The 12,151-nt window shown below is 40.3% G+C and overlaps 2 protein-coding genes across 2 annotated transcripts; one reads left to right on the forward strand and one right to left on the reverse strand.

Moving 5' to 3' along the window:
- Positions 1-623: 623 nt before the first annotated feature.
- On the reverse strand, positions 624-4,255 carry mcee (methylmalonyl CoA epimerase). Its single transcript, XM_086289026.1, has 3 exons — positions 4,111-4,255; positions 2,043-2,383; positions 624-1,045 (listed from the first exon to the last, which is right to left on the reverse strand). Exons 1-3 carry the CDS (start codon positions 4,136-4,138, stop codon positions 893-895), a joined length of 522 nt encoding a protein of 173 aa, XP_086145152.1. The 5' UTR covers positions 4,139-4,255; the 3' UTR covers positions 624-892.
- Positions 4,156-11,703, forward strand: mphosph10 (M-phase phosphoprotein 10 (U3 small nucleolar ribonucleoprotein)). Its single transcript, XM_086289001.1, has 11 exons — positions 4,156-4,317; positions 6,044-6,704; positions 6,799-6,971; positions 7,055-7,220; positions 8,327-8,468; positions 8,590-8,657; positions 8,754-8,891; positions 8,990-9,100; positions 9,313-9,420; positions 9,500-9,730; positions 11,417-11,703. The coding sequence occupies exons 1-11, from the start codon at positions 4,232-4,234 to the stop codon at positions 11,567-11,569; spliced, it is 2,037 nt and encodes a 678-aa protein (XP_086145127.1). The 5' UTR covers positions 4,156-4,231; the 3' UTR covers positions 11,570-11,703.
- Positions 11,704-12,151: the final 448 nt, after the last annotated feature.

Raw genomic sequence — 12,151 nt, forward strand, 5'->3', positions numbered from 1 at the left:
CTTTGTAAATGCACTTCTGTCTACTAGTGAAGTTAAGTAAAGTCTGGATATTTACATTACAACAAATCCTTTAACTATGAATGCTTTAAGAATTTTCTGTGGGTGAAAAAAGTCCTAATGCAAGAGTTCAAAGAAGAATGACCAGAGTGCTAAGGCTGCAATTCACAGGCTCACCAAAACTGGAAAAACATTGCCTTTCAATTTCTGCTTCAGTATTTAGATGGTAGGGTCAGTATTAGTTGTTCAGACTGCTGGTTTTGTAACAGTGATGGAGAGATTTTATTGGGACTCTTTTTACCAATTGAGCATCTTTTAAACACCAGTGTGCCATCGTCTGATGGCTGCTTACAGCAGGATATCTTACATGTCGCGAAGCTCAAATTATCGCAAATTGTTTTCTTGAACATGACAGTGAGCTGACTGTACTCAAATGGCCTCCAGAGTCACCATCCAGATCTCAGTCCAACAGAGCACCTTTTGGATGTGGTGGAATGAGAGATTGACGTTGTGGATGAGCTGACAAAAAATGCTATCATGTCAATATGGACCAAAATCTGTGACGAATGATTCCAGCACCTTGTTGAATTCATGCTCTGAACCCAAGAGGAAGTCCAACCCAGTGCTGTATCTAAGAAAGCCACCATTTACTGTATGTCACAAATTAGCAGATATGGGAAATATCAAATTTCTATCACAAACACTTTAGGGGAAGCTGTTAGAACAACACACCGCATACTAATACATCACATGTTAATGTACCACATAAAACTTTATTCCATACAAAGAAGAACTGTTTTTCCAAAAGCAGAAGTGCTATAAGGAACAATCCCCGCTATCACTCTGATCATCAAACTGCCTGGAAAACTCTCAGTCAACAGCAGGATGTGATGTTTCACGCTTCTTCAAGCTCCACCAGCACACCGTCACAGTCTTTAGGATGGAGAAACATGACCGGTTTGCCGTGAGCACCTATCCGCGGCTCCGCCGAAAGCATTCTGATGTTCTTGGTTTTTAGGTCGGCTATCACAGCGCTAATGTCGTCTACCTGCAGTCATAGGGGGAACAAAACATTATTGTTCAATTCACTTGTTATCATTAGGGTTAAAAATGATCACAACTGAGTGTCAACTCTCATAACACTGCAAACTAACGCACAGGCCCCCCGTGCTGAGTCACATAATTTGGGACAAGCTGTTACTGGATTTATAGGACCAACAACAACACTGACATTTGTTGTCTGACATGAACACATAACACTAACAACAAACTCTACTACACTCACACAGGCCCTAGATAATTATTCCTAAATACTTTTTAAGCTTCGATACACGTAGTAATTATGATTTCTGCAAAAGCTGAACTGCTTTTTTAAAAAAAAAGTTATTTTACTTTATGTAATTTAGTAAATTCATAATATTACATTAGGCCATTCTCATGGTCAGTGATGACAATTATTTTTCAGTTTTTAGTGTTTGAAGATGTTCATTTTTAGATTAATTTGTTAGTTTCCGTCTTTTAAATTATTACCTTATGATGGGTATTTGTAAATTCAGAGTAGATCTTAAAATAAAAACACAAGCAAAGATAATCGTGTGGTCATCCCAGGTCATATCATATGTATTTATATGTACCAAATAGCCATACTACTACACCGGTTCACAACACAACAAATGCAACACAACAGTTTCTTATAAATACCATGTCACAGTCTGAAGGAAAGCATGTTTTCTTTGGGCCATTCTGACTCACAATCCTCATAAAACACGAGAGAAAGATTTTGCTGCAGCACATCCTCAGAGCAAAAGGAAAATGAATATGAACCAGAAGGCAAGGATTGTCTCATAAAACACTAGTGCAACTAATGCTTTAAACCAGTACACTCATTCATTATATACACGTCACAGTAGACGTAGACAAGAGGAAGTACGAAAATGAACAAATTCTGAATTCAGTCTCGTGAATTTGGGGTCACGTGAACAGATAAATGAAGCAGAGCCATGCAAAAATGTAATAAAAGCTCTCCCCTGTCATCGCCGTCTCACCTCGATACAAATGTGATGCATTCCTCCTGACTTGTTTTTCAACAAGAAGCCCGAGATGGGGCTCTTCTCTCCGAGAGGATGGAGCAGCTCCAGCTTGGTGTTGCCGAGCTCCACGAACACAGTGTAGACACCATGATCGGGCAGGGGCACCTTCTCACTCACCGTGGCCCCCAGCACGTCCCGATACAGCGCCGTGGCCTTCTCCATGTCGGGGACAGCGATGGCGATGTGGTTAAGCCTGCCCAGCTTCCACAGAGACGCGGGAACACCCTGATGGAGGGGCACCGTTGTTGAATGTGCCCTCCGGAGCGCGACGCGAGAGCATCTGGAAACACCCGCCGCTAAATATGAAATTAAAATACAAAGAGATCAGCTGTGTTTGTTGTTTCTACTCGAGTAGCTTTGATGTATGCTGTATATTCTGGACCAAGTCCCGAGTTACATTAATGATATTTAAATCCTATGCTTCCTGCACTCCCAAATCTGTTCTCCTTTGTGTGACTGACTGTTGGTTTTAGATCGTATAAATAATAAATAGACCAATCTTTACCGTTTGGTGTTCTGTTTGATGCTTGCTGACTTAATGTAAACATGAATAACACTAATTTGTGAAAGAAAGACTTTTCAAATTAAAATGATTAGGCTTCCCTTCCTCCTACGACCAATCGACAGGGCAATTCCTTAAAGACGACTTTTTAAAGTAAAGTGCTCATACTGAGCATAAAATAATACCCTCATTTTGGCTTTTCTGCACCTTACCATTCATTCAACTCAATAAAGTGTTTCATACTTTCAAATGACTTTATTGAGTTATGTTGTAAAATAAACCTACCGTCTCCTTATGAAGACATAGTTTTTTACTGATGATACTTAGTTTTTTATTTTAAAGCTGAAGTATCAGGAGAACATATCAATAATCTTTGTTTTATTACTATAAGAGCAATCTTTTGTTTCCCAGGCCATAATCTTGTTTTTGCCTTCATTGGAGGTCATCTTTGAATTCTTCTCCTAGTCTCAGACAAGGCTTAATCCCTGTCTGGGAAACCTGCTGTTTATGTACTGAACATATACATATAATTAGGTTATTAGGTCAACCCTGTGTTTCAGAGAGTAAATAACAGTACCCATATAATTTTACACACATCTCCTTGCCATACAAAAATCTTGGAATAAAATGCTCCAGTGTGAAGTTACTTCATGGTATGGCTTTGGCTTAAGTTAGTAGTTAGGAAGTTAATAGGTACCTTGGCCAAGCATCTCTGTCTGTAAACGCAACAGCTTGAAGTGAATGATAAAACTTTGTAGGGGTGTAGCGTGGGGTCATGTTAACTTGGCTTACATCCACCAAGGTCAGCGTAATGATTTATTGGTCACAAATTCACAAAAAGCTTTGTAACTTAGAAACTATAATTCTTATGATTGTCCTGTGTATTGTAAACATGGAGAAAGCAGATTGTAAAGATTTCAAATGTGTCACCTTCAAGGTCAATTGATTGATCAATTGATAGCCTGATAGACTGAATTGATTGAGAGGTGATAACAACGCTATGTGGAGCTATTTTATTGGAAAACAAAAGTAAAAACTAGTTTGATCAAAGACTTTTTTCACCTGACATGTATTGCTAAACATTTTAGGAACCACTGAAATAAATGCTACACATGTACTATATCCACATAAAAAATGATACTCAAAATTATGCCAACTATATTCAAATGGGTTTCAAGGCGGCAAATAACAAAAGCCTTTTTGCTGCACTACAAACTTCCTAAAGTATATTTGAAAAGAACAAAGAAAATAACTGAATATAGAGAAAATACAATACTACTCCCTTAAAAGTAAATACTGTATACAGAGTGAGCTGCCTTGGCGGAGGTTTGCGCTTTTTGAGTGCTTCTGGTTCATGATGTAACGTAAACATTGTTTATGTTCGTCAACTTTGCGGGCTCGTTTGAGCTTCCGAAAAAAATTACAGCTCACTATAACGAAGCTTAGTATCATCGTTTATCGTTTGCAGAACAGTGAACTTAATAGCGAAAATTTCGAAGCTGAATAATTGTTGACACAGACCTGCAACCTTCAGCACGGCGGACGCCATGTTCGTTCCCCGGAACCAAGTGGCAGGTACAGAGCGGTTTCTCGGTGAGCCTGTTTACGTGCGACACAGACAGCCACACATGTGGGGACAATCATGGCTAGTGGAGATGTGCTCGGTGTTCTGGAAGAGTGTGTAAAGAAAATAAATGCCAACACAGCACAGCCAGAAAACTTCCTCGGGTAAGTGTTTGTTGTTTGCGTTGAGTAATTTTTTTTAAATCTTTTGAAGAAGCTGTTAAATATTTTTATAAATTCGCTCCAGCTAGCTGAAGCTAACTGTAGCGTTAGCACAGCATTAACACATTTACCTGACAACACGTTTATACGTCGAGGTTTTGGTAAGATATAAATGATTAGGCGAGTTTCTCCTTTTTGCTTCATGTAGAAACATTTAGTCGCTTTATGTTCCTAAAATCAGCTGGCTCACGCATTTGGGGATTGCTACACCTTTAAACAGATCTTCATGGTATGAGCGTATCCAACTGCAGTAACATTTATGCTCATAAAATAAAAGTTAGGTCATTACTGTAAGCTGTCTGTAGAGCTACGTAAAAAAAAATAAAGAAAAGAAAACAAAGATGATGTGCTTGTAATAACTGACGTGTGTTAGACTACCAACTGCTGTGACACACCAGATGTTTATTCATTGCATATCATGTTTGTCAATCCTGATTTAGACTCAGAAAGTCCACACCTGTTAGAAAATGTAAAACTTCAAATGTCTTGAATGAAGTAAATATCTAGTACGGTATATGCATTTGTGCACACAAGTCTGTGTTACCGTATTTCAAATGGGGGTTAAGACCCCTCACCAAACGGGAGACAACTTGTATGAATAAAATGGTGGAGAAGCCCTACTGAATTTCCACAATCAGACAGGGAAGTTTTTCCCAACAGAACAGGACTGATTCCACAGGTTTGCCATAGACGGCACATCTCAAAGCCCAGTAGTCAAAAAAGGCCTGAGCTCTTGGTGCTGGAGCTGCTTAAGCAGTTTAACAAATAAGCACAATGCTGTTTTGGTGTGGGAGGCCTGGATCACACACACACACACACACACACACACACACAGAGCACAGCTTTTTCTTGAGGAGCCCAAAAGTCGGCGTAATACAGGAAAATTGTTAATCAATCCCAAATTGTGGCATTTCATTGCTTTTTGGAGTGGCAACTGTAGTAATTTATGTCGAATGCTACTGCTGCAGTCATAAAAATATGATTTTCTGTATCAAATTTTCACTTCATTCTGAGCTACTGAAACAAGAGAAGAAAATTGCTGAAAAGTGGCAAAACGTGCACTTCTAGACTGTATGTGGTATAGTAGTGATCTTAGAGCCAGCCCAAAACCACAGGCCACATCATCCCATGGCAACTAAATCAATAATTTGAAGGATGAAACAGTCCCATGGGGCAAGTTGCTGCCCCAAGTGGAAGAGTTTAAGCATGAATGAGGGGAGGAGGAGACTGGCAGATGGATTGAAGCGGCATCAGCAGTGATGCGGATAGTCTGTCGGTTTGTTGTGGTGAAGAGAGAGCTGAGCCTAAAAATGAAGTTTGGATTACCGATCGATTTACATTCCTGCCCTCACTTATGGTCACGAGCTCTGGGCAGTGACCGAAAGAACGAGGTCACGGATGTGATTGCACCCATCTGGATAAGCTGCAAGAGGTGGTGAGGGAAGTCTTCTCTGATTAGACTGCTGCCCCTGCGACCTGAACCCAGATAAGCGGTAGAAGATGTATGGATGAAATGTAGTGGTTTTGTTTTTGTACCAACACATTAACAAATAAACCACAGACTTTCATCCAATTCAGTTATTTAATAAAAACAACAACAACAAATTTCCCCCCCAATATCGCATCATAAGACATACCCGACTAATTCTGTGTCTTTTCATCTTTGCAGCCTTCAAGATGAAGTGGCAACAGACTTTACCTCCATCACTAAGACTCTGTATGACCTCCACAAAGCTCAGGAACCTGGACATTATACAGGAAGCCCGCTAGGTCAGCTGGTTGTGGAAAATTTTGATGAAGAACAGATTTGGCAGGAGCTAGAGCTGCAGAACAAAGCTGTACTGAAACACTTTAAAAACACCATAGACGAAGCTTTAGCAGATGAGACGTTAACTGTGCTGGAGGAAGAGGAGCAGGAAGAGAGTGGTCAAGAAGAAGAAGGAGCATCAGCAGATAATGATGACGATGAAGAAGAGGAGGAGGAACAAGAATTGGAACCACCGAGACGGACAAAGAAAATGGCTGTGGAGGAAGACGATAACACAGAGGATGACTCTGATTTGGATTTTGATGTGGATGCTCTGGAGAAAAAAGAGAAACAGAAGAAGGATACAGGAAGGAAGGCATCCAAAGCAAAAGTGGTGCCCTCTGAGGTTGATGATAAGTTCTTTAAACTGTCAGAGATGGAGGCATTTTTGGATGATATGGACAAGCGCGAGGGAAAGGAGGATGAAGATGACGTAGACTATTTTCAGGATCTGCCCTCAGATGAGGATGATGATCTTGACCTAGAGCAAATCATTTCCACCAAAAAGCAAAAGAAAAATACTGTATGTAACTTATCACACATTTTCCACTCATTTTTTTTTGCCTCCCAATAGTTCAAACTACAGCAAATATGTTGATTGTTCTTTATACCGACAGGTGAAGAGCTCCAGGAATCTCAAGTACAAGGACTTCTTTGACGCCGTGGACAGCGAACCCGCTAAAACAGACGACCCGTCAGATGGAGAGGATGACAGCGTGGATGAAAGCCAGGAGGAAGGTGAAGAAGTAATAGATGACGACTATGATGGCGAAGAGGAGGGTGATGATGAGTAAGTGCAATCAAAAATTATAAAACGTGCAGTTATGTGTGGGAGAAGTCAATTTCACCATGTTCGTGTCTGCACTTTGGCAGGGAAGAGGAGAGGGGTCAGTCTAGGTCGTCTCATAAGAAAGTGACCTTTAATCTCTCGGATGATGAAGACAGCGAGGGAGAGGATGTGGAGGACATTTTGGGAGGAAAAGCCAAAGGCTCAGCCAAGTCTGAAGCAAAATCATCGTTTGAGAAACGGCAAGAAAAGGTAAATGAAATGCAACTGAAACGAGGTTTTAGATGTCTCTGGTTTGATTAACATATCCAACACAGCAAGTTGGAGCAAGTTTTTTAATTTGATTCCAATTTATCCCTGTTTGACTTAAGAGGATGCAGCTGTAAGCCCTCCAGAATAATAAAAAGCAAAATAAAGTGTTAAATCACAAGAGGACTGAGGGTGTGCTCACACTAAGTGTGGTTGTCTTGTATCGTGCTTGCTCTTTCATGCACGTAAAACTCTTAAAAGTGCTCTTGTAGAGCACAGTTCATAATTCTAGGATGCATGTGTCCTCTCACATGTGTTATAGATGTATTTAAAAGGCCCCATTAAACTTGCATTCTTTTGAATGGCCCCCAGGTGGCATAGTTGTGGTTGCAGAAAGACTTAAAATCCTATTCAAGTCTACAAGTAAATGAACCTCTGTAAACACTTTGCTGATTAATTTTGGTCATTGTGTTTGTCAGAAAGGAGAATTATCCAGGTTATGCTCATTGGCTTGTGATTGACAGCTTATTAGGCGATTTACTTGTGGTTTCACAGTCAGATCCACCCCTCATCTCATCTGGTTTTAAAACACCGAGATGGCAAGGGTGAAAACTCTCATTTCGAGGTATCAGGAGTTCAGAAACCAGTGAATGATGATGATGTAGTTGCATCCATCTGTATCAGGCCTGAGTTGAACTAAACAGTGGGGAGCAGCGATCACACTTGACGAATGAACTAGAATTTGGGGGTTTAGGCACGATACTGATTGCTTTGTGTGAGTACACTCTTTAAATCTGCCGGAGTGCTAATACCACTTTTTGTTTGTTTGTTTATTTGTTTTGAAATCATAAATTTCAGATTCTTGCACTATAGGTGATCCTATAGTGTAAATTTCCCAACGTATCACATTAGTGAACGGCGTCCTTCACTCTTGTTGGTAGTTGCTTCAGAGTGGAGATTAGTTTAACTCCTTACCTGCCTCCTTCGATTGAATGTCTCACCTGTACCTGAAGGAGCACAGATCATGGGTACCCAACATTGACCCAACAGGGCTGATTTTTAGTTCACTGTTGGTGACTGTGCAATCCTGCATTTGCTGTAACCTGCAGATGTCCCAGAAGATTGAAGAGCTAGAGAAAGCAGCTTTAGCAGAGAAACCCTGGCAGCTGTCCGGAGAAGTAACTGCACAGACCCGTCCTGAAAACAGCATGCTGGAGGAAGACGTGGCGTTTGAGCAGACGTCCAGGACGGGTTAGTGACCACCCAGCACCTCCCAAACTCCCACTCTGTTTGTGCATGCTTTAGTTTGAATAATTAATAGCAGCCTTATTATGTCAAATCATAGAGTAAAATTTCTCATTTGTTTTTTCAGCCCCTGCAATCACAGAAGAAACTACACTACAGCTGGAAGACATCATCAAACAGAGAATTAAAGACCAAGTTAGTAACAGTAACCAGTATTTTTTTATTATTATTATTCATTTTTTATATTATTATAATGAATAACCTAGTTACTTATACTTGTGTTTCTGGAAGGCTTTCGATGACGTGGTTCGCAAAGAGAAGCCTAAGGAGGAGGTGTTTGAGTACAAGAAGAGGCTCACGTTGGACCATGAGAAGAGCAAGCAGAGTTTAGCAGAAATCTATGAGCAAGAATATCTCAAGCAGAATCAGGTTTGACTTTTTTTCTTGTTTTCATTAGAACTTTGACACATATGAAGCATTTCCTCAAATATTCATTGTATTATTATTATCATCTTTTGTAATTTCAGCAAAAAACGGAGGAGGAGGAGAACCCAGCCCATGTAGAAATTCAGAAGCTTATGGACACACTCTTCCTAAAGTTAGATGCTCTTTCCAACTTCCACTTCACACCTAAGCCGGTGAGTTTTTCCTGCTAGCAGTGACTAAAACTAGATACTCTGCAGTTTCTCAGGTGCATGGTTCTTTAAAAACCTGTCCCAACGTGATTGTAGTCTTTAATTTAAGCTGTAATTATTGTTGGATAAACTGAATGTATATTTACACAGTGCTGTACTGTGAAAGGTAAAAGGTTTCTGATTCATTTTGTATTCATGTTTGCTTTTGTCCATAGCCCGTTCCTGAGGTCAAAGTGGTGTCTAATTTGCCATCCATTACAATGGAGGAGGTGGCTCCTGTCAGCACTAGTGATGCTACGCTACTCGCACCAGAAGAAATCAAGGTTAGTCTTCAATCCATGTACAGAAGTCCATTATTTTCATATGAGGATTTTGTCTAACAATCCTCTCCTCCAACCAAAGGAGAAGAACAAAGCGGGAGATTTGCTGGGAGCGACAGAGAAGACATCAACAGACAAGAAACGTGAGAGGCGCAACAAAAAGAAGGTTAAGCGATTGAAGATCAAAGAGAAGGAAAAGAAACAGAAACTTAAAGAGGCCAATAAAACAGAGGAGAACAAAAAGCCATCGAAGGCTCAAGTGACAGAAACCCTCAAGAAAGTCACAAAAGGAGGAAAAGCGACGATACTCAAGGTGAGTGCCTGATCTCGCTTCACTCTGCTGCTCTCGGTAGGAAGTCGTCATCAACCTGCTCAGAGTTCTGTCAGATCAACGTTATAAATGTTTGGAAGTGCTTTAAAGATGCACACAGGAGAAAGTAATCATTATTCATATGATACAACTAAGTCTAAATATCACTAAACACCAATGTGATGCTTTTTTTTTTTTTTTTTTTTTTTTTTTTTTTTTTAAACAAAGGAAATTAAAGGATTTTAAGTGTGCCTTCTAGTCAGAAAAATACGGTACTGAAAAAGTTATTGTGCTTAAGGTGCTTCGCTGACATCATCTGAGAGGTTCTACCCTTGACTACCTCAGATTGGTTTACACCATGATTTGGGCTCAATGTTGTCTGCTGTTGGCCACACAGAGACTTTCAGAGATGTGGAGACTTTTTTTTTTTTTTTTTAGTAACTCGAACGCCTGGTCGCACCGGTGCGACCTAGGATGTTTTTTTTAGTCACACCATTGAGAAATTAGGTCACATTTGCGACCAAATTGGTCACACTCTACAGCCCTGTTTCATGTTGTTTATAACCAGCCACGCAACCATCTGTGTGATGCAGCAGAAATCAAGACTCATCAGACGAGACAACATTTTTACAATGTTCTGTGGTTCAATTTTCTTGAGCCTCTGAAAACTGCAGCCTCAGTTTCATGTCCGTACCGGAGCAGCACCCAGTGTGATCTTCTGCTGCTTCAAAGTTCAACGAGTTGTGCGTTCAGAGATGCTCTTCTGCATACCTTAAGCCCCTTTTTCCATTAGTATCTACATGGATCGACTTGCCACTGTTCGCCACGACTTGATTGGGATCGACTGGTTTTCCAATACAATAGTGTACCACCTAATGTGTGTGGTCATTGTCATAGCAACATGGCCAAGCATCCCGTGATTAGTTTGAGACGTGAACCCTACAACAAAGGTGGATGTCGAGGCAAGAATATACCTGCTACTCGGTCTATGGCTTTCCGTCAGACTCGGGAGGCACCGGCATTATTTGTAGCCATTTCCCTCCTAGCTGGGTTTAAAAAATGGCAGTTTTGATTTTCATGAATGAGATAATCTAATGACTCATGGAGTGACCCCCTGACAGGCCAATCGGTGGCATGTAGTCTGACGACGTCACACTTAAACTGTGGCGAACTGTTGCGAGTCGATCTGAGTAGCTACCAGTGGAAACGGGGCTTTAGTGGTAGCGAGCAGTTCTGTGAGTTACTGTTGCCTTCCTACCAGTTCGTTATCCTCTTACATCAACATGCCATTTTCACACATGGAACTACTGCTGACTGGATATTTTGATCTTATTCGGACCATTCTCTGTAATACTAGACATTGTTTGGGGAAAATCCCAGTAGATCAGCAGCTTCAGAATATTCTCAGAGTCAACGACTGTGTCACGTTCAAAGTCACCGGTGTTCCTCATTCTGATGCACAGTTTGAACTTCAGCAGGTTGTGCTCTATGGATTAACTCATGTTTTAACTATGTAGTGCCATCACAGACTGGGTAATCTATTTTTAGCAAACAATTAGTCAGCCTTTTCCACTTCTCAGACACACCACACCTTTAAGGAAGGCTTTTGTTGTAAACATTACACAAATTCCTACTTTATGCTGCAGATGTTCCTGAGGTGACTTTACTAACCAAGTGTTCCTGTTTCAGGACGAGGGGAAGGACAAGGCTCTGCGGTCCTCTCAAGCGTTCTTCTCTCAGCTGCAGGACCAGGTCAAAAGTCAGATCAAAAGCGCAAAGGACCAGCCTTCAAAGAAGAAGAAGAAAAACAAAGAGGTTTCTGTTAGCAAACTCAAGTTATAATAGCTGTGATGGTTTGTTAGGGATTAGCAATGATTTATTGTATATATTTTTATGAAAATGCAAAATAAATGTTATGTCTGAAATTCTTGTAACATTTTGATTAAAAATAATCAGGATTACAGATGTGCTGGTGCTCTGTTTGGTTTTTGCTCATTTCCCATATCCCTCTGTATGAATAGAGACTCCACCACATGGCTTTAGACGGTCCTCTGAATATTAAGCCATTTTCTAAGGGAGTCTTATCTCTTTACACTCTTATAAAATGTAAGCTAGTGATCCTCTGAATCATTCTGGGCAGACAACAACTGGGTATTGTACTCACTCTGTAGTGTGGGAACTATGCAAATAATATAAAATAGCCTCTAAACCTTGAATAAAGTAGGTACTTCTCTCACTAATGCATATTAATTGATATCTTTTTGTAAAGACTGTATTTATAGATCAAAGACATGTAATTTCCCAGACTGGAAACGATCAATTTCACAGTGAAAAGCAGCTCTTCATTTTATTTTATTTCAAAAGTGGAATTCAAGTACAGGGAGTGCAGAATTATTAGGCAAGTTGTATTTTTGAGGAATAATT

Source organism: Aulonocara sp. 'chitande type north' Nkhata Bay, linkage group LG1 (genome assembly GCF_057382095.1).
Source record: "Aulonocara sp. 'chitande type north' Nkhata Bay isolate Kocher_YH1m ecotype deep benthic linkage group LG1, A_spYH_male_GT1.1, whole genome shotgun sequence".
NCBI classification, from domain to species: domain Eukaryota; kingdom Metazoa; phylum Chordata; class Actinopteri; order Cichliformes; family Cichlidae; genus Aulonocara; species Aulonocara sp. 'chitande type north' Nkhata Bay.

Bases quoted from the DNA above. Each gene is read 5' to 3' on its own strand.
- mcee (XM_086289026.1), bottom strand. From the start codon at position 4,138: ATGGCGTCCGCCGTGCTGAAGGTTGCAG. The intron at 2,384-4,110 runs GTCTGTGTCAAC...TTTCATATTTAG, and splicing joins CGCCGTGCTGAAGGTTGCAG to CGGCGGGTGTTTCCAGATGC. The intron at 1,046-2,042 runs GTGAGACGGCGA...CTATGACTGCAG, and splicing joins TGCATCACATTTGTATCGAG to GTAGACGACATTAGCGCTGT.
- mphosph10 (XM_086289001.1), top strand. From the start codon at position 4,232: ATGGCTAGTGGAGATGTGCTCGGTGTTCTGGAAGAGTGTGTAAAGAAA. The intron at 6,705-6,798 runs GTATGTAACTTA...TTATACCGACAG, and splicing joins AAAAGCAAAAGAAAAATACT to GTGAAGAGCTCCAGGAATCT. The intron at 8,658-8,753 runs GTTAGTAACAGT...TGTTTCTGGAAG, and splicing joins AACAGAGAATTAAAGACCAA to GCTTTCGATGACGTGGTTCG.